General features: G+C 33.0%; 1 protein-coding gene across 1 annotated transcript; it reads right to left on the reverse strand.

Moving 5' to 3' along the window:
- Positions 1-14,325: 14,325 nt before the first annotated feature.
- On the reverse strand, positions 14,326-18,412 carry LOC115884298. The gene is made up of 6 exons (XM_030902839.1): positions 18,197-18,412; positions 16,115-16,225; positions 15,924-16,058; positions 15,776-15,868; positions 15,407-15,463; positions 14,326-14,476 (listed from the first exon to the last, which is right to left on the reverse strand). The coding sequence occupies exons 1-6, from the start codon at positions 18,315-18,317 to the stop codon at positions 14,397-14,399; spliced, it is 597 nt and encodes a 198-aa protein (XP_030758699.1). The 5' UTR covers positions 18,318-18,412; the 3' UTR covers positions 14,326-14,396.
- Between the last annotated feature and the right edge of the window lie 4,618 nt (positions 18,413-23,030).

Consider the following 23,030-nt stretch of genomic DNA (forward strand, 5'->3'; position numbering starts at 1 on the left):
AAAACAGCCGGAATAATGAAAGGGATTTGGTTTTGTGGCGAATGTAAATATTTCCGAAGAGGCACAATGGGCCAGCTAAGCGGCAGAATGTGCCACAGCCACGTAACGCCGCCTTAACCATTTACTTCTCACAATGGTGTGCCGTTGGTACTCTCTGGCTCTCAGATTGACCGGAAAAGTCGAAAGAGGATTATTCCTAGGTCTAATCTGATGGGTTCTGCCCACCGCGTTGGACACACTTGGTGGAAATGTTTACATTTTTTTCTTTTGTGTTCTTAATCGAAAATGGTGTCATGTATTGTACAGTTAAACATGCACATTGTCATTTTTTGGTTCTGTCACTTTTATTTTCTGGGGTTTTCGGTTAAGAATTTGTTTCGGTAGTTGATTGATTCCGAATTCTTTGCAGTTATTCCACAGTATGTACCCGGATTGTCTTTACAAGAAGAAACACTTTTTTATTATTAATATGTTGAGAAAAATTCATTACAGTTGAGCGAATTATGAGTTTATTTCTAAGTTAAATAATCGTTTTCCTTCCATTAAATTTACCCATGAAATTGAGAACAACGACAGATTACCATTTCTAGATGTATTAGTTATTAGAAATACTAATAATTGCCTGGAATTTGATATCTATAGGAAAAATACGACCACACGCAGATACATTCCTAATGAATCACATCATAGTGTTGAACATAAAATGGCTAGTTTAAATTTCTTAGTTCATAGATTACTTAGTTTCCCACTTTCCAACGAAAGATATGAAATAGAAAGAGATTACATTAGGAATGTAGCTGAATGTAATGGATATTCTCCTTCACTAGTTGATAAATTAATTAGAAAACGTAGGTATAGGTTAATGATTTCTGAAAATTCGACTTTTCAAGTGGAGAAAGATACGTCTAAATATTTTTCGATACCGTTTGATAGAGAGTTAGCCCGTGGTCTAAAAGGAATTTTTAAGAATGTCAATTATAAACTTGTGTATAGTGCTAATAATAAATTACAACAATTATTAGGTAATCCAAAAGATAAAACACCTCCACTGGAAAGGTCGGGTATTTATGAAATTTCTTGTAAAGATTGTAATCAGAAATATGTTGGGCAAACTAGAAGATCAATATTAACTAGATTTAAAGAACATTTAGCTCAGATAAGATATGGTAGACCGGATAAATCTTGCGTTGCCGAACATATTGTTGATAATGAACATTGTATAGATCTTAATAATTTAAAATTAATTAAACAAGTCTCAAATTACAGGCAATTAGATGCATATGAAAGCATCAGAATTAATAAATGTAAAGATAGTATGAACAGAGTCAACGGTCCAATTCCTTCAAGATTGTACTTTAGTTTATAATCATCTGCTGATGATGCTAACATGGTTAGCGAAACGCGCGTCCAGTGTAAAAGTAAAAGTGTTTTGGTGTATTGTGGTGATTTAGTGTTTTTATTTTGCAGAAAAATTCATTCTTCATAAAAAATTTTGCTTGTTCTAAAATGGTTAATCCCGTTTATAATTTCCCAAATGTTCCAGTTTTAGAGAAAAATAAAAAAAACATGAAAATACAGGGTGTCCCAGAAATAAGTGCAAATATTTTAAGCGGTGGTAGATCTCGATAAAAGAAACATACTTTCTCTTTATCCTTTTTCAAATAAGTCCAAAATAACGGAGTTATTTTACTTTGAAAATTTAAAAAAAAAAGATTTTTTGTTAAAATTTTGAGAACCACTGGATCTTTTCTGGATTTTCTTTCTTGTAAATTTAATCTAATACCTATGTTGCCATATTATCAACAAAATTATGTTTAAAAAAAAAAATCAAAAAATTCCGAATTTTTAAATTTTTTTTTTCGCGAAAAAAAACTCATAGGCGTGTTTCTGGGGTTAAACTATACTACCAGTTAAAATACTTGTACTTATTTCTGGGACACCCTGTATAGGTATTTAAGAATTTTCTCTGTAGAAAAAACATCTAGTAAAAATGTATTAAAAAAGTGCAAGACTAGGTCAAAAGCCAACACTAGGTCATGTACAGTACGTCTGTCCGTTCTGTAGCTACGGGGTATCCGTGAGAGGGGAAACAATATTCTCTCGATCTTTTTCGTAAAAAAATAGACGACTCGTCCCATCAATAAAAATTCGACAAATTTGCAAGTAGCCAATAAAATGAGTGGGCGGAGCGATTTGCGGTGACGTACTCGTCAAGTCGACGTATAAAATATATTGCTGTTTATTTAAATGTTTTTTGTCCGCATTCCTTTCATAGACACAGATCCAGCAGACGTACTGTAAGACGTACCAAGACTACTTATTAGGCAGTTTTGGTCTTGCAGTTGCTCATCACTAATAAGTAAATTAACAGCTAATAAGGTGTCTACATAAAGTGTCTTTTTGATATAGTAATAATTAATTTTGAAAATAAAAATCACGTTAATTAATATTAACAAGTAGTACTAGCAAAACCTGCATTATAAACAATTTCTGAAGTAAAAATAACGTTAATGAGTACTAGCAACAAGTAGTACTAATGTTACCGCCCACTAATTTCCTTGCTACGAGTCGACTTCCAGCGCTAAAACCCGGCTTTTCCAATATTATAAACAATTTCCGAAGTAAAAATCGCGCTAATTAGTACTTCCAGCAAGTAGTACTAACACCGCCACCAATAATTTCGAGTACTTCTCGCTGGGAGCCTTCGCGCCGCTCGTAAAATCGCTCCAGTGCCGTGTCTCCGGGGTGGGCGCGCTTATTAAGCACCCGCTCGGCGCGTAAACCGTCTAATTAACGGGGCGATTATCTGTCCGAGAGTGCGCTACGCTCGATAAACTTAAGTATATTAATCGATAAATTTAATAACGCGGGGACGTCGCGACGAGTGTCGGAAACGCAAGGCGCGCGTACGTAGAGGCCGATAATTACATTAATAACGACAGGTTACGGTGGTTGGTGTCGGCACGGCGGATAGGTGGCTCTGACAGCGACGACTAGACAACGACCACCTTGGCGAGATAAGCTGATTGAATTTTATCACAGCACAGTCTATAACCAGCCTGTCTGTTAACGAACAGTTGTACGGGGTGTCCCACTAAGAATAGCTCTCGGCTGTATCTCGGAAAGTATTAGCCGTAGGGGCTGCGGAAAAAAATATTTGTAACTAAAGAGGCTGTGAGAAATTGCTGGAAATTATTTTCAAGTTTGTAGAACGACCGCTAGGGGGCGCAACTGCAACAAAAATTAAGAAAATGGAGTTTTAACACAATTTTGCCTAGATAAGGTGTACTATAAGTAACAACTTCATAATCTTCAGTAAATTTTGAATATTTTTTGTTAGAGCCATTTTCCTCTATCTACCAAAATAAAGTGGTGGGGGAAGGTTAGATCTGTTTTTATTTAAATATTAATAACTCTGGACTGGATGATCGGAATCTAACAAGCGAGGGCTCGTTTAAAAGAGCGTTTCTTGCTCTATATTATTCCATATAAACAATAATAATAAGCTTTTGAACGTAGACGCTAGGGGACGTTGTCTTACAATTAGCGCGTTTTTTTCAAAAAAATTAAATACGATAGTATATGTAATTTTACCTGATCATAAAGAGTAGTAAAAGCTTAAAAAGTCAGCGAAAACCGCATCTTGATATCTTCTTTCAAACCGAAGATATTAGCAAAATTATAATAAATACCAAAAAATAAGCCTTTAATTACCTTATTTTTACAACACCGGTATCAGTAGCCCTCTTGATTATGCCCATTCTATCAAAAAATAAGATAGAAACAGTTAGTTTATTTTAAAATCGACGAAATACCAGAATACCATAATACCAGACGTTGTATATATCTAATAATTAAGATATTAATAACTGTGGACAAGAAACGATGATTCATTGAAGTCATGGTAGGCTTTGGAAAAAAGTTGCTTTTGACGTAAGAGTATAAACGTCAAATTGTTATTAGATCAACATTTTGATAGTCTTAGCAACGTTTTTCTTTCCTCTGGTATTATGGTATTCTGGTATTTCGTCGATTTTAAAATAAACTAACTGTTTCTATCTTATTTTTTGTTTGAATGGGCATAATCAAGAGGGCTACTGATACCGTGTTGTAAAAATAAGGTAATTAAAGGGTTATTTTTTGGTATTTATTATAATTTTGCTAATATCTTCGGTTTGAAAGAAGATATCAAGATGCGGTTTTCGCTGACTTTTTAAGGTTTTACTACTCTTTACAATCAGCTAATCAGCTAATCAGCTATATATATATATATATATTGCATTTAATTTTTTTGAAAAAACGCGCAATGTTTTTTAAATTGTAAGACAACGCCCCCTAGCGTCTACGTTCAAAAGCTTATTATTATTGTTTATATTGTATAATATAGGGCATGAAACGCTCTTTTAAACGAGCCCTCGCTTGTTGAATTCCGATCATCCGGTCCAGAGTTATTAGTATTTAAATAAAAACAGATCTAATCTTCCCCCACCACTTTATTTTGGTAGATAGGGAAAATGGCTTTAACAAAAAATATTCAAAATTTACTGAAGATTATGAAGCTATTACTTATAGTCCATCTTATCCATAGGCAAAATTGTGTAAAAACTTTATTTTCTTATTTTTTGTTGCAATATACAGGGTGTTCCATTTAAAAAAATATAACTATAATATTTTTTCTTATACTTGGGACACTCTGCATCTTGTAAAAATATTTTTAAATTGTAGCTCTAATAGTCCTTCAATGAACACAAAACTTACAATTTGTAAAAATCTAATCGTTTAGCTACAATACTCCGTGTCGTATGTGGTGAACAACCCTGTATAGATATTCGGTTATCTTATGTTATGTAATGTCCATGTTATGTTATGTTATGTTATGTAATGCTCCCCCTAGCGGTCGTTCTACTAACTTGAAAATAATTTCCAGTAATTTCTCATAGCCTTTTTAGTTTTAAATACTTTTTCCGCAGCCCCTACGGCTAATACTTAATAGTGGGACACCCTGTACAGAAATCTAGAGTGGAACTCTACAGGGTTGTTCACCACATACCACACGGAGTATTGTAGCTAAGCGATTAGATTTTTACAAATTGTAAATTTTGGGTTTGTTGACTATTAGAGCTACAATTTAAAAATAATTTTACAATATACAGAGTGTCCTAAATATGTAAAAAAATATTATAGTTGTATTTTCTTAAATGGAACACCCTGTCTATTATTCTATTTTTAGATTCTACGATTGAAATAAAGGTAAATTTGATAAAGGTTTATCACACTTAAACTTTACCGTTTTTGAAATATTTTCAATTTTGTGAAATTGCAGTAAAAAACTTAAGGCTTAATTTCTCCAAAGGTATCAAAGTTTTTAACAATAAATATTTTTTACTGAAGATTACTTATAGATTAGATATTGCATTGCAATAATAAAAATTATACTACCTTATGCAAAGTGTCCAAAAACTTATATTAAATAATTACTAGCTTCAAACGGCAATAACTTGTTTAATTTAAATGGAACCCTCTGTATATTTCACACGAATCAGATGCACAATTTACTTGTCTATCAAATTGTATTATACTATATTTTACCTATCTCTTCAAGTTTTCCTAGAAAATATATTTTTTTTTGTAATTTAGACCTCATTTATCACTATACCCATGGAATATTGACATTTTATATTTTTTAAAGCAACATATGTATAAAATATGTACAGGTGATAAAAATAATAATACTGCATGTCCATTTGTTTACAAAAAGAAAACTATTTAAATCTTTGTAAATGAGTATACCAATTAAATAATAATTACCCGCATAGGTACGTTTTAATTAATAAATAATTCTAAGTAAATGTGGATTTGACTCAGAAATCAATATAATAATAATAATAGATGAAAATGAATGTCTCTGTTATAAATAAATATTCGTCAAAAAATGAAATATAAAATTTATAAGGTGTTACTTTTTACCACATTGTCTAATACACATACAAAATTCATTTTTTTAGTATTTGGAGCAATAATTATTAATCAACGTAAACAGTCAATTAATGTAGTTTGAATACTAGGATCATATTAATTGGTCCTCTTTACCAAAAAAATATTAAACAGTTTTTTTTTATTTTTTTAATGAAATAAGGGAACTATATCGACAATATTAGTATCTGTACTGTTTGAAAATTTGTTACCTCTTTAAAAATAATCTAAAATGTCAATATTCCATGGGTATATAGTGATAAATGAGGTCTAAATTAGAAGAAAATGCATTTTCTACGAAAACTTGAAGAGATAGGTAGAAAATGGCATAATACAATTTGACAGACAATTAAATTGTGCATCTGATTCACGTAAAATATACAGAGGGTTTCATTTAAATTAATCATGTTATTGCCGTTTAAAGCTAGTAATTTTTTAATACAAATTTTTGGACACTCTGTATAAGATAGTATCGTTTTTATTATTGCAACACAATATCTGATCAATAGATAATCTTCAGTAAATATTTAGTATTAAAAACTTTGATACCCTTGGAAAAATGAAGCCTTAAATTTTTTACTGCGATTTCACAAAATTGAATTATAGGAGGATTCTAAGGATATCGTGGGTGGACAAAATCAGTAATGTCAGAGTGATGGAGATGCTGAATACGAGTACCGTGGTGTAAGAAGCAGTTAACTCAACTTTAAAGAAGAAGACTGCATTCTAATTACAGATCTAACGCTAGCCTAAGACGAGTCCCCGCTCATCACTAAACTGAACATAAATTCTTTAATTCTTTTATCCCCTCTCTCTAGCAACTTGGACGACTGTTATTTTAAGAAATTATTGCGAGTACCGATCCCAAAAGTACCAATTGACTTAAAGGCACTCCCACACACAGACAGGATTCCTTCGGCGGCGTGTCAAACTGATAACACAAGCCCTAGCTCTGTCTTCCTGCGTTTGTTCTTTATGCTGTTCCGCCGGTGGTACCACCTCGGTACCGAAATGAACTATGACGGTGAGCGACAGGGGCGGCGAGGTCAAAAGTCAGCGAACACCGAGCCGAGCCCCACCCGCAGTACCGGTACTGCCCACGCACCGAAGATGACTACGGAGGATGAGAGCATGAATGAAATTCTTTCTTGAATCTCCTCTTCTTGTTGTATGTAGGTATCGGTATTTTTTTGTTGATGACTGTTTAGAAGAGAAAATCTATGAATAATAATAAGTACTGCCGTGTAATCGTTTGGGGGTATTTTACGTCCCTTAGCTCCCATTAACTCGGGTCTCTCTGATCATGAAGCAGTTTTAATTGAATTTTCGATAAAGTCCAAAATCAAAAATGCCCCTCGTAAATTATGCCGTATTTTTTCAGAAAAGAATGCTCAAAAGTTCAGCCACTTATGTAAAACAACCAACTGGGGAATTTTCTATTTTCGTAAAAACATTAACCAGTCTAGCGTTCAAATCCTTTCCTCTTAGGCCTATCAAAAATAAGCATAATAAGCCTTGGACCTCTAAAGGTCTACGCATATCTTCTAAAAACATGCGTTCATTATCTCACTTAAAAAAATTCTCAGGCAGTGTCTTCTTCCACAATTACGTAAAACTATACAGAAAAATTTATCATAAGACTATAAGAGCAGCCAAGGACCTTTATTATAATAGGAGAATAGTCAATTCTGGTAATGTTGCTAAAGAAACATGGTCTATTGTGAATGAATTGAGAAACAAAGCTTCTTCATCTAGCAATATCTCTACCTCACCTGAGAACCTTAACGATTACTTTGTAAATGTAGCGATAAACTTAACTAATACCATATGTCCTTCTCATGATCCACTTTCATATCTCTCTAATGATAATGTAAACTTACACAGTTTTTTTTTTCACCCGTAGTTTTAGAAGAGCTTCGCAGTAAAATTAATACCATCAAAAATAAATCCTCTTCTGGGACCGACGGGCTAACTTTAAAAATGTTTTCGAATCTGCCAGAAAGCACTCTGAATCACCTAACAACTTTAATAAACATGTCATTCCAAAATGGTATTTTTCCAAAATGTCTTAAGACGGCAATAATCATTCCTCTGCTTAAAGGAGGATACAAAGATGAAGCTTCTAACTATCGCCCACTCCTTCCAACGCTATCTAAGATCATAGAAAGGTTGGTTAAAGGAAGGCTTGTATCTTTTCTGTTTAAGTACAAAATACTTACTGAACATCAGTTTGGATGTCTAAGTAACAAGTCCACAAATGACGCTATGTTTTCCCTCCTTAATAAAGTTTACTCCAGCCTAAATGACCATCATTCTACAGCAACAATTTTCTGTGATTTTTCTAAGGCGTTTGACTGTGTAAATCATAAGATCCTAATTAATAAACTGCAGCACTATGGGTTCAGGGGAACATCTCTCGAATGGTTTAAGTCGTATCTGAGCAACAGAAGTCAACTTGTGAGGGTGGATACCACGTTGTCTTCTAGCAAGCCAATAGAATGTGGAGTACCACAAGGCTCAGTGCTAGGCCCCATTTTGTTTCTTTTTTTTATTAACGACATTGCTAACATAAACATCAGTGGCAAAATATGTCTTTTTGCCGACGACACTAGCTTCACTTGGAGCAACAAGGACATCACGGCACTTCATAGGATTATATCAAATGATTTAATCACCATTAAATCTTGATGCGATTTGAACCTCCTGAGTCTCAACATTTTTAAAACTAAAGCTTTGTCGTATAAAAATTCGCTGCAGCCTTTTGTACTTAACAACACCACCATTGACGTCGTAAAATCTGTAAAGTTCTTAGGGCTTATTGTGGACGATTCTCTGAAATGCGACATGCATATCGAAACTTTGCCGAAAAAATTGAGCTCTGCCTGTTTTGCGTTAAGATCTGTTTCTAAGGAGCTTAACTTGTCAGTGGCTAGAACTGTTTATTATGCACTTTTTGAGTCGCACCTCAGGTATGCCCTTCCATTCTGGGGTACGTGTTGTGCGACTCGATTTGACCGCATTTTCAAGCTCCAGAAGAAAGCTGTTCGATATTCACTGGGACTAAACAGCAGAACTCATTGCCAGGATTTCTTTAAAGAATTTAAAATATTAACTCTTCCTTCCTGATTTATATTTGAATCCGTTTGCCTAATACGTAAGCATGTATCAGCTTTTCAAGAAAGGCCATCTCACACTTATCTACTCAGGAACGCGGAGCACAAGATCTTTATCTACCTATCCCACGCTCAGAGTTAGTTAAAAGTTCAATATTATACAACTCGAAAAAAATGCCATATGTTGTTTTCAAGCGAAAATTGGACAAATTGGGAATGGTTTTCAATATTTTGGGATGAAGAAAGTGATTTACAAAAAGTATAATTTAAAGTTTTTCTAATTTTCTCCTAATTTTTTTTTGGGTGGGGGGGGACATTGACCATTTGACCTCATGGTTAAGTTCCCACTGCTCCCTCTCCTGTTTATGTCTTAGCCAGTTGGGAACTTTGGGGTTATTTTATGATATATGATTACTCTTGCTTTGGCTTCTTTGTATACCGGGTGTTGCAATTTATATGTCACACAGACAAATATTTTAAAATTTGAAATACTGAAGATTCTAAATCATATTTTTTCTGGTAAATTCAAAAATTTAATAAAAAAAACCTAATCAAACAAACGATTCTCACAAAAAAAAATAATTATGTAGTTTCTATTATAAATTCAAATAAACTATCGAAACCGCCCACAAAAATTAATGAGAGGTCGGGACAAAAAATACCACAAGCTACAATGAGCTCTCACAAAATGAAAAAGGAACGCCACAAAAAAAAGACCGTCGCGTCTCCGCTCAATATTTTCGAAAAAATATTAATGAGGTTCTCGTTATAAGGCGGACTACAAAAATATAATTGTAATAAAATTTGAATAAAATAAAAGTCGGCCCAGCTACTATAGTGGCCATTCGGCTGAATTTATTATTTTCTAAATGACCTGGTTATAAAATGAATTCCGGAGTGAAACTACATAATTATTTTTTCTTTCTTTCAGGCAAGAATATTATTTATAGACATATGCCTGGTTTTTATAAAACTCTTGCAAATTCTATGACACAAGATTTCTTTTTTACTTTTATCATGTATCAGTTCTATTTTTTGTACATTTAAACAAAGTATTGATTAAAAAAAAATGTTATAAACTGTGCCAAAATTGAATTAAACGCATAAACATTTATTCAACAATTAATACAAGACTAAACCAAGTCAGACTGATATAATTGCAAGCAAAATATTTCACTCAATTACCATCAGAGGCAAAAACCTATCTACAAAAACGATTTCATGTATTTTAATGATTATTAATTTAACTTTAATACACTCCGCGGCAGCTTATATGCAAACATTATTTAAATATGCACTCGTGATCGTGTATCTTAAAAGCAAACAGCAATTACATGTATATTAATGTCAATTAAGTAGTTTGAAAACCTTCAGGCTAATGTTTGTTTCACGATCATGATGGATAAATTATAATTATAGGTTTCCGTTAATAAGAGTTTCATGAATGAATCATAAATATTTTTAAGTCAGTTTAACTGGTATAGTTAGTTACAACTGGCCAACTTGACAGTATAGTTGACAAAATACACTGGCGTGCATAGAAATCGGCCCATGTTAAGCCTGTCCAAAGGTCGTTATACTGCTCTTTGTCTAGCACGAATTCTTTGTTTTAGCTCATTCAGTAAATTTATCATCCCATAAATCTATCGTGTTTAAGTCTGGACTACATGCTGGCCATTCCATAACCCGAAAACCTACTTTTGAAATAGAATCGTGTACGGTTCTTGATGTGTGTGCCCTCGCATTATCATGCATAAAAGTGAATTCGTTTCCAATGTAGTCGACGTAAGGTACCACATGAACTGCTAAAATCTCAACAATTAACCTCAGCACCAGTTAAAACTCCCCTCTCGTGCCAAAGGTCGTCCCAACAGATAAAAACTGGGTCGGTTCGCGCAGTCATAGAAATTGTACCTCAGATCATGCAGAAACCACCTCCATAAGCAATCCGCTCCTCAATGCAGCATTCTGCGAATCGCTCATCTGGCCTCTGGAACACTTTTCTTCTTCGGTCGCTACCATAGAGGCATATCCTGGTCTCATCTGAGAATAAAACACATTCCCCGTGTTCTAGTGGCCAATTCAGATGTTCCGTGCAAAAGGCAGGCGTGTTTGACGATGAGCTGGGGTAAGTTTTGGACCAATTGCGGGTGTTTTGGGGGTCATGTTACTTTCCTTCAATCTTCGTCTTACGTCACTGACTAACAGTCACTCCTCGCAGCTGTTGTTGCACCTGAATAGCATTAAGATGCCGATTTCTTAATATTGTTGTATGTCTCTTTCTACCAGTTCCTACGAAAGGATCGAGTCACCTCATATCGTTCACACACTCTTCGAACTGCTCCGCGTGCCATATGCAGTGCCGAGTTACAACTCTCTGTTTAAGTCCATTTTCGACTAAAGCGATTACTTTGGCAGCTTTTTTCCGTGATATATGCATTAAATTACAACACTAATCAAACATTGAAACACAACAAATCAAACAATGAAAGAAAAATGTGCAAATTTCGATTACAAAGTAACAGTCAAGTATAGTAATTGCAATATTTGATAAGTTTTTTATTCTTATTGTCACCACAACACAAATGCCTTTCATTTGTTTACCCGTTGCTACGCATATAAACGATAAGTACTTTGGATAAATTTATACTCATATTAAAGCGTGTTAAATTGTTTTTGAAACAGCTCATATTTTTTTCTTGGTCTGATAAATAGATTCTAAAAGACACAGTTAAAGTCAAAGTTCATAGTGGGCCGATTTCTATGCACGCAAGTTTAGTATATTGTTTTATTAGGAGTAAAAATGATAATTTTTGTGGCGAACCTGTACGCTTGACGTTACAAGCGATGCACGAAAAGTCATTTTTACTCCAAATAGAACTTACTATTTTTTATACCTCCAGATCATGTGTTCATGCATGCTTGTCAAGCTTGCAGTAGTGCGTGTAGCCACCTTAACATAAACGCAACCTTGATAATTTATTAATTCGCAACAATGAGAGTAGAACTGGTAGATCCTTTTAAATCAATTATTCTATAGAGATTGGACACCAAAGAGTTCTGCTGTTGGATAAAATTTTGTATGGCACTCGCGTGTTATAACATACCGTGCTGGCAACTGTTACTTTTGGGTCGGCATTTACATGTGTGTGGAAGTAAATCGAATAGGGATCTTATTAAGTCGGAGTGAGAGAAATGCGACCAACCGACGCGACGCGCGACTGTTGTTTTTTTCAAGAGATCACTAGATAAAATCATTAGACATGTTTCTGAGCATCTGAAATGGAATTATAAGGATATCGTTAGGGTGTCATTTTTTTATAACGAGAAAACGTCAGTAATCGCGATAATTTAAAAACTTAACTTTTTGGGCCATAACTCAAGAACAACTTTAGATATTAAAACTTTTTTTTATTTTCAGGATCGGATATTTTACAATATATTTACATAAGAAAAATTCGATGAGGTTGTTTTTTCCATTCAAAAATTGTAAACAATCCATCCATTTACTTTTAGAGCATAGCAATTTTTAGCAATCGTGTAATTTTTTTATTGATAAAGATTTTCACATACTGTCTACAAAGAAAATACAGCAGAAATATTAACAAAGTTTTTGAAAAAACTACAACCTATTATTTCTAATAGATTTCGAGATATCGATTTTTGAATTCAGAGTTCTAATAGCGCGACCACTATCGAACACCCACTCAACTCTTATTTACCAAATTAACTTATTTTTACCAAAAATGCAAGTGTTTCTAGCTTGCACTTAAAAAAATTCAAGCTATAGGGAAAATTACAACGACTCGTTAATAAATAAACAAATTAAGTATCACAAGACGTAATTAAATCGTGAAGCTGAACGCATGACGTACACCTTTCCCTAAAACTTTAAGTACTGACAGAGGTATTAATTGGGTCGACCGGTCAACTGCAAAAAATCTGCTATTTCCCCTTCCACGTCTCTTAACGATGTGCACAGTTTCTCGGTTTATTTCATACGTTTTGTAACGTGTTTACTGTCCTCTCTTTGTTCAGTACATTATAAACGAATTGTACTCTTCTTACATACGGAAATCTCGACCCAAGACTAACCTTTGCCAGCCTTTAGTATAAGAAGTCGCTTGAGAAAATTAGCCTTCGAGGCCGTAGGCCGAGAGGGCTAAACATTTCCCAGCGTGACTTATATGTAAGATTTCACAATAGTACCATAAATAACTATTTTATATTATCCATCACGCCACAAAAATTAATACTTTTGTGACACAACAATTTTTTTGATAAGTTTGCCGAAAGGAAAGAGTGTTTTATTACTCGGTACCACTCCAGGCGCCCCTTTTTACTTACGTATGCCTGTTTTTTGATTATATTATTAAAGGTTAATTTGGATCCGGCGGCATTTTATTTTTTGAGCCTCTGTATAAATAATTTGAAGGGGCCCGCGCCCGACTTTACGACCTCCAAATAATATGGAAAAGGCTTCGGGATGTTGTTTTTCGAATGTTTATCGCCATTCAGCATCAGGAATTCGTTCTCATTGCTTTCTTGGCATTTTGCTCTTTTATTTTTAATATTTTTTATCATTTTTTTAAATAATTTTTCTTAATAAATTATTGTTGCGTTTGAAAAATCTGTAGACGTATTCTTTGGTATTTAATATTGGTATTGTTGCGGACCCGTGTGGACTTCGTCTAACCTAGCTAATGTCCCGCCCCATTTAACCTTAATATCGCATTAAAGAATAGACACCGTAATGATTCATTCGAACGTTCGAGAACAATCGAGTTCCACTCGAATGGAGTAGTACATACGAGAACATTCGAAACCTTCTCTATGCACCTAATGATTTATGGATTATTCGAGAACTCTTTAGCTGTGAGTATATAAACCGATGGCTGGGGCCTGAAGAGGACAGAAATAAATAGACAAAAAAAAGGTTAAATACAAAATAAATTCTTTCTAGATAAATAGTTTGTAAATAGTTCTTTAAGTATTTTAATCGTTATTTTTTGTTACTTAGGGTAAATAAATTGTGACTTTCTACTCATACGGAACCGACGAAAAACTAACAGTATTAAGGCAAAAATGTACAAATGTTTATTAAGGGACTGTGACAGATATTAACTGAACAAGACTGATGTTAGTTGCCTTTCAAACTTTTGTTGGTCATTGTATATCAGAAAGAAAGTTTTTTATTTACGTAAAACATCAAATATTTATTTATATATTTAATGAAACATAAAAAAAAATATTACATATAATAACAAAGTACGGAAACAATATATCTAATAATAATACTAAAATTATAGATTATGGTTTAGCGTCATCTAACTTGTGGACTAGCACCAATGAACTTTCTGTTGAGTCCTTAAGGTCTCTTGCAATGGAGGCTGAAAAATATAGTTCTGATGAGATTCAATGTTTAATACAGCATTGTGTATGTAAATAAATAAGTAGTAAGTCTGTAAATAAGATAAATAGGAAATAGTTAAGTATACAAAGAAACAAACACTAAAAAATCGTTAAAATCTATAGGGAAACCAGCTTGTCTGTGACTTTATACTGTTTTTAAAAATGTTTAAAGTTGCATGGGTCCCTCGTTGTCAGAACAAAAAACTATACGTCTATTAAAACCATTGATGTTTTTTATTGGTTAGCAAAATTTGTTTGAGTAAAAAGTCAATGACAACTTGGTTTCATAGTTATTAAACAACTGTTAAACAACGAGTTTCGAAAACGACGTTTTGCACACGAGTTCGACAGTTTGTTGGCTCGAGCCGCAGGCAAGAGCCACAAGTCGAACGAGTGTACAGAGAAGTTTTCGAACGAGTTTTTTACGCTATTTTTTCTACGACTACAAATTAGCAGCAGACTCACTCAGTTTTTGCCAGTTTTATGAAATAATTTGCGATGTAATGATGACACTTTTCTGACGGTTGCGTTGCGTTTTGCTTTCAGCTAAACATTGGAGGTTAAAAATGTTAAAATTGGCACATGTCGTGTGTAAAATGACACATGTCGTGCGCTCAATCCTTAGCACACAAGAGTTGTGCAACAGTTGCAAACGCCAATTTCAGATCGAATTTTATCTAGTTATTTTTTGAAAAAAAAAGTCTTTTAAAAATAACCGATTTGCGATCGTGATTTTACTTTACATGATAGGGAAAGGCGTATTGGCAACGCCGCAACAGCACACTGTCGCGCGTCGCTTCGGTCGGTCGCATTTCTCATACTCCGACTTAATAAGATCCCTATGCGATTTACTTCCACACATGTAAATGCCGACCCAAAAGTAACAGTTGCCAGCACGGTATACATACCTTTGTCAGTGATAAGTACTTCTTGAGCAGGTTTATCATTAATTGACTTTAACATCCCTGAAATCCAAAAAAGAAATAATATAAAATGATATAAATACAGAGTAAGTATAGAAATTATTTATCAAACCAAAAATTAAATATTTACATAAAAAATATGTATTTATTATCTACATATGTTAAAGTTATTCAAATTAGGCAATATCAAATTATACAGAGTCGGCAAGGTATGGCTTTGGGTGGTGCAGTGAATAATAAAACCACTGTAATAACATTTTTCCACATTAAATGAAAACTTGTCTAGGCAAATTTCTACTATACATCTTATTAAGATCCTCTAGGTTTATGTATTTCTTTGAAACTTATACTCACAGCTTGAATTTTGATCCAGAATAATTTTTGGTGAGTCTGTCACAGCAGAATGTTTAGAATTTTTTCTTCTTCTAGTCAGTCGAGGTTTGGAAGCTTTAAAGAGAAAAATCATTGATAAGTTCTCACTGATAACTTATCAAGTTCTTACCTTTAGACTTATACGTAGATATCTTCAACAATTTAGCTTCAGTCGTTGTGGATTCAGTTTTGGGAGATGTTGAAGTTACTTCTTGAGGAGTTTCTTTGATTTTAGACTGAGGTTCTTTGATTTCAGGAAGCAAATCTAATAAAAATAAGACTTATATTGTTTCTTAATGGAATTGGTAAAAAAATATTTACCATTGAGTGGTACGGAGTTGTGGTAATTTTTTAAATCGCCAGATATGAGGTTATCGTTTTCATCTTTTTCTTCAGCATAGTTCCTTAGTCTGTGTGGAATGTAAGGATTGTCTGCAAAATGAAAAAAAAAATGGTAGAAAATCACTCAAAAAAAAAAGAATGGCTCAAATGGACCAAAAAGAGCATGTATCTCATATTTTTACATTAAATTACCGTTTTAATTAATTGTATCTTACAAACTGAAAATTCTAAAACAAATTCTATTTTTTTTAGTTATAATTACCAAACAGACTTATTGAAATCGACTACTAACTATGAAACTACGATCCCTTCCCCGACACAAACGGTACATTGTGAGACAGGAAATTGTAGAGAGAAACAAGCCCTATAACATAGGATACAACATTTTAATGAACAGTGCTTTCCATAGAATCAATAAAATGAAAAATATACGAAATAATATACATGTACTGATTTCTTTCGAAAATCGACAACTATGAAACTATAATCCCTTCCCGGACACAAACGGTACATTATGAGACAGGAAATTGTAGAGAGAAACAAGCCCTATAACATAGGATACAACATTTTAATGAACAGTGCTTTCCATAAAATCAATAAAATGAAAAATATACGAAATAATATACATGTACTGATTTCTTTCGAAAATCGACAACTATGAAATTCCAATCCCTTCCCGGACACAAACGGTACATTATGAGACAGGAAATTGTAGAGAGAAACAAGCCCTATAACATAGGATACAACATTTTAATGAACAGTGCTTTCCATAAAATCAATAAAATGAAAAATATACGAAATAATATACATGTACTGATTTCTTTCGAAAATCGACAACTATGAAACTATAATCCCTTCCCGGACACAAACGGTACATTATGAGACAGGAAATTGTAGAGAGAAACAAGCCCTATAACATAGGATACAACATTTTAATGAACAGTGCTTTCCATAAAATCAATAAAATGAAAAATATACGAAATAATATACATGTACTGATTTCTTTCGAAAATCGACAACTATGAAACTATAATCCCTTCCCGGACACAAACGGTACATTATGAGACAGGAAATTGTAAAAAGAAAAAAACAAGCCCTATAACATAGGATACAACATTTTAATGAACAGTGCTTTCCATAAAATCAATAAAATGAAAAATATACGAAATAATATACATGTACTGATTTCTTTCGAAAATCGACAACTATGAAACTATAATCCCTTCCCCGACACAAACGGTACATTATGAGACAGGAAATTGTAGAGAGAAACAAGCCCTATAACATAGGATACAACATTTTAATGAACAGCGCTTTACCGAAGGTTTTTGAGGTTCTACTTGTCCTTTCTACTTCCGGTCAATATTAGCATGTCGTTAAAGAACACCCTGTATAATACTAAAATTTTTATTTTTAGAACAAACTTTTAATGCAACTTTTTAATGTACTAGATTTACGGTTACCTATTATTATTAAGTTTTTTTAAGTTTTTAAGTTTTTTTTTATCTATTTTTAAATTAAAACCCAACAGGTAAAAATGCTAAACCAGGCAAATGCCAAATCAACTTAAGTTGTTATCCTATAATTTTGTGAATGTCAAATTATCTTTTCTAAACTTTACGCTTTTGCTTTTGCCTCATTTGAACCAGTTTTAAATTAGTAAAATACACTTCGAGGACACTAAGCGTAGGTAGTGTAACGTAGTAGTGTAGACAGCACAACAAATTATTTTTGACAATTGACATAATCATAGGTTGTTGACATCTACCTAGTTTTGCATTGTTCCTGTTCAGTTTTAATTTAAAAATAGATGGAGTTTTTGTTAAAATCAGTTTTCCCAAAATTGTTCAAATTTGGCACGTGTATTCAGCATACCCAGACCTTTAAAAAACTTATTTACGATTTTGCTGTAAAATCAACTGGGGAGTCAATATTTGAACAGTTCAAAATTTGCATGGTATTTCCTATGTTTCCAAGCTAATGTATATTTATTATACATGTGGATTTAATTGAAAAAAACTTTCTTGAAGCTGAAATGAATTCAAAACTGGTCAAGCTTACCCAATCTGACAGCCACAGGCAAGAACTGAGGACACGGCCTTGGAGCCGATTCAATACCGCCAAAAATCACCACGCATCCTACAAAGAATAGTACCCGCAGATCCATGGTACCCGGTAGCATCTTTCATCACTAAACAAAACCAACTAACAACAAATTTACGGCGTATATGTTCCCCAGCCGATATACCAGTTTCTTTATATACTTCCTGAAAAATTCGCCTCTTCCTCAGACTTATTTTTAGAATTTATGTCAGAACTCGAAACGAAACGGTTTAAAACAATACGTGTATTGTGTTTCTCGGGATCTTCACTAAATCAGCGGTAAAAAGAAGAAGATTGGGTGAGGAATAGCGTTTGGGATTATCTGTGAAGTAATTTTTATTTTCGACAAAAGAAAAATGAAGATGTGGGGGAGATATATTTGCATGGGTTTCGGCGATTTGAAGATAAATCGGTGAAGGAACCGGTTGTTTGGTTATTTTTGGCATTTTAATGAATTTTTGGTGTTTATGTTTTTTTCTTCTTTCGACAGGATCTACGTTTTAATTTGTTTATCGAGGTACATGATATATGATTCTTTGATAAAACTAATAAATTTATCAATAACACACACACGTACCGTATGGGATAATTTTCTCAAGTGACTTATACCGGGTGTTGCATCGTCGGACGGGACATAGGAAATCCCATGTAAATTTTAATGGGGTCAATTATTGGCTTCCCTAATTATTTTAGAGAATAATTCTATTTAAGTTTATTGAAGAGCACTAAAACCCACATTCAAAAGAATAACTTTAGATATTTTTGAATCGCCGATTTCTTTTTAAATATTTCTTCTTTCTTATGGCCCCGTATTTACTTATGAGCATCAATCAAGGTAAAAGATAACTGTCAAATGAAGTTGTCATTTCAGAAATTTACCTATTTAGTGCTTTATTATTATTGAAAACTCATTCCTACATCGGAAATGTTAAAGATGTATTTATAAATACAAATTAATATGAATTGAAGTAAAATAAAGTAATCAATTACAAGGTTAATTATAGTATTAATACAATATTCAATAACTTATTAATTTAGGTACTACTAAATTGTTAGAACTTTAGGATTTAAGAAGATGTTCAAATATTCCTCCATCGACTGCTAGACAATAACCCAGGCGATCATAAAATTCTCTTCTTACATTCGCTAGTTGGTAAACTGAAATTCTATTGCATTCGGCAGAAATAGCATTTTTTAACTCGTCTAGATTTGGGCATTTTTTATCCTTGTATATCCTGTTTTTTAAATGGCTCCAGAGAAAGAAATCAGTTGGCGAAATATCAGGAGACCTTGCTGGCCAATTTACTGTATGATTTAGGCCAATAACGTTTCCGTTAAAACTATTGCCTAAATGTTCTCGAACAGCCAGGGTACTATGTCCCTAGCGGCATCATGTAAAGCAGGTAAAATATGATTTTCGAGTAGTTCCAAATAATATTCTGCATTTAAATTTCGCGTAAGAAATAATGGCCCGATAATATTGTGTCCGAATGTCGCTGCCCAAACATTTACTTTCTGTGGATATTGCGTCCTTGTTTCGACAAACCTGTGTTGGTTTTCTTTGTTCCAATATCGATAATTTTGAACATTGGGTTCCTTATTTAAGGTGCACGTGTATTCGTCAGTGAAACATATGTTTTTAAAAATTTCCTATCCGTGTTTGCTCTTTCCATCATATCAAAACAAAACGCCTGCCGCCGTATTTCGTCCCCATCTCGTAGCTCTTGGTGCTTTTCATATTTGAAGGAATAGTATTTATGTCGTTTCAAAATTCGAAACGCTGTAGTGTGATCTATTCCTATTTTATTCTCAAGTTTTCTTGTGCTGATCTTTTCATCGTTCTCTTCCACGCACAATAAAACTTCCAAGTCGGTATCATTTCTTGCATCTTCTCTTTGTTCCTGCCTTGCTTCACATCTGCAGTTATTTATTAGGGTACCTTTGGTCTCAAATCTCTGGATATTCCTTGCGATTGTAGATTTTCCAGGTATCGGTCTATTCGGATACAGAGCAGCAAACAGGTCCGACACCTTTTGATAACTATTTTCTTGATAATACCATTTAATCATCAATATTTTTTCTTCGGTAGTGAATTCATGGCGAATATTTTCGATGTAGATATGAGTTTTTAATAATAATAATAAAGCAGTAAATAGATAAGTTTCTGAAATGACAACTTCATTTGACAGTTATCTTTTATCTTGACTGGTGCTCATAAGTAAATACAGGGCCATAAGAAAGGAGAAATTTTTAAAAGAAATCGGCGATAACTCGTAAACGGGCTAATCAAAAATATCTAAAGTTATTCTTTTGAATGTGGCTTTTAGTGCTCTTCAATAAACCTAAATACAATTATTCTCTAAAATAATTAGGGAAGCCAACAATTAACCTCATTAAAATTTACATGGGATTTCCTATGTCCCGCTCGACGATGCAACACATATTACAAGATTAAAAACTGCGTAGCTCAAAAATTCAGAACTTTAGTAATTGACACTATTTTAATTCTCATTTTTGTTATTTGGAATTTTTACGAAAAAAGAATGGGAAATAGAGGATAAATAAAACAATATTGTGAAAGTTAATTTTTCCATCTTCCTCGTCGATTTTTAGTAAAAATCTTACTAAATGCCAACTAGATGTTTATTAACCAACCTTGCTACTTCGAGGTAGGTACGCCAGGAATTTTATTATTAATACTAAAATAGAAATTCGAATCCTTACAATCTAATTTATTATACAGAGGTACATCTTTTGCATAAAGCTATAAATATCATTGTTGAACAGCGAAGGTCGGCTATTTTTATTAATCATCTTTGTTTCTAGCTATTCGAATGATTAAAAGAAATTTCTTCTCGGTGCTTCCGGAAGCTGAAAGAGTAATATTTTATTTAAATTATTCTGACGTCATTTTAATAATACGATCGTGGAATCAGGGTTTGATTATTGTGAATAAATTTAGTAGGAATGGTTAGTTCTTAATGATATTAATTAAGTTATGTAGTATTAGTAATACCCTTGTTTATATATTCTTAAAGTTGTTCAACCGACTAGACAAAATGTGCTGCCAACTGGAGGACAAATCGTGAACCTTTCGGGGCGGAGTCAAAAATATCGATTATTTTCGTAATTTTCCTCAGAGTAGGTAATGTAATAATATAGCCCCGGGTTTCTGCGAACTTTAATAGTGATCAGCTGATTAAGAAATTTAAACGAAACTTTTATTTTATTGTAAATTGTGGATTATTTTTGCCTGTTATTTTAAGAATTCTAAACCGTATTAACAAAGGAATTATTATTTCGATATGTTGGTACATTATTTAAAAGAAATAAAAATGTTTGTTTAGATAATTTTCGAGGTATTTTTTCTTTCTGAATGCACATTTTAAAATATTTTATATTCTTTGTCCCCTGCCCTATTATCCTGGTTGCACGTACATATGGAAGTTCTGTTTCTTCTAGTTTTAGAAAATGTTCATATTTCTTTTTTCTTTGTAGGTGTAGTGTAAAATTAGATTAATTTATTAAGTTTAATTATAGTGTTTAGTGTAGCATGTTAGTGTAGTCTACCAAAAATAGTTTAGTAGTGTTTTTATAGTTTATTTTGTAGTTAAGTAATAGGTGAAGGGATAATTTTGTTATTTTTTCTTTTTGTTTGATAAATTAGAAGTTTGATAATTTGTTCAGTGTAGAATACAAGAATAAGTAGTTGTGTAGTGTTTTTAAGAGATTATATTCGTTTATTTTGTAGTTGAGTAGTAGATGAAGGGGTATTTGGGTATTTCTTCTTTTTGTTTTTCTTGTAATAATTGTAGTAGTTCTATTAAGTATTATGATAGATACACTATATCTTCCTTCAACTTCGTTGAAAAGTGCGTTATCATATAATCTTGGTTTTCTGGTAGCAGAATATACAAAAACAAAAACTGATCAAATTTATTTGAAATTAAATTAATCTAGCCTTATTAATCAAATTAAACAGTCAAATAATAACAATAGTTAGTTTCAAAATACTATACAGGGTGAGTTTCCTACGATGTTCTCTATGGGCATCTCGGAAACTACTGGATATAGAGAGTCGGTTAATGGGGAAAGAATTGCAGTTTGGTGGGGTCATAAATATGCGCTTTTCGGATTTTTCGGAGAAGTTCAAGGCTTATTAGATATTTCGAAAAAACAAATTTTGGCTATTTTAAAACTTGTCTCTAATTCCATTATAATCTACCGTATGATCGAATAAAAACGGCGTCAACGATGGCTATGAAGTGAAGACCGCTGTCATTTTATATGTAAAATTATATGGGAAATATCATTGATCGTCATTTCATAGCCATCCCTGACGCCGTTTTTATTCGACCATACTGTATTTTAGACAAAAAGTTTTCAGATAAAAGTTGTAGATAATCACATACCTAATGAGTTTGTGTTTTCTGTTTTTTTTTCTAAAGTCTGTCATTTTTGACATATAACACAAACATATGTTTTTTTAGTAAACCATAGTTGGCCATGACTTCATAAAAAGCGCCATTTTTTAAGCTTTTCAGCGATAGGTATAATATGTTTTTTTCGAAAAATTACAAGTTATAGCCAATTCTTTTTCTTTCTTGGCTAATTTCCATAACAATAATACCATGCCAATTAGTTAGCATCAAAATGTAAAAGTTTTATGTTTTCAAAAAAAATATCGTAAAATTCGTAAAGCACTCAATTTAGAATAAAATAATCTAAGAATGAAATGATTCTTTTTATAAACCGGCATTAAATCAACTTAAAATAGGTATGTACCTTTTTT

The sequence above is a fragment of the Sitophilus oryzae genome, unplaced genomic scaffold (genome assembly GCF_002938485.1).
Source record: "Sitophilus oryzae breed Bouriz unplaced genomic scaffold, Soryzae_2.0 scaffold_227_pilon_pilon, whole genome shotgun sequence".
Lineage (NCBI taxonomy): Eukaryota > Metazoa > Arthropoda > Insecta > Coleoptera > Curculionidae > Sitophilus > Sitophilus oryzae.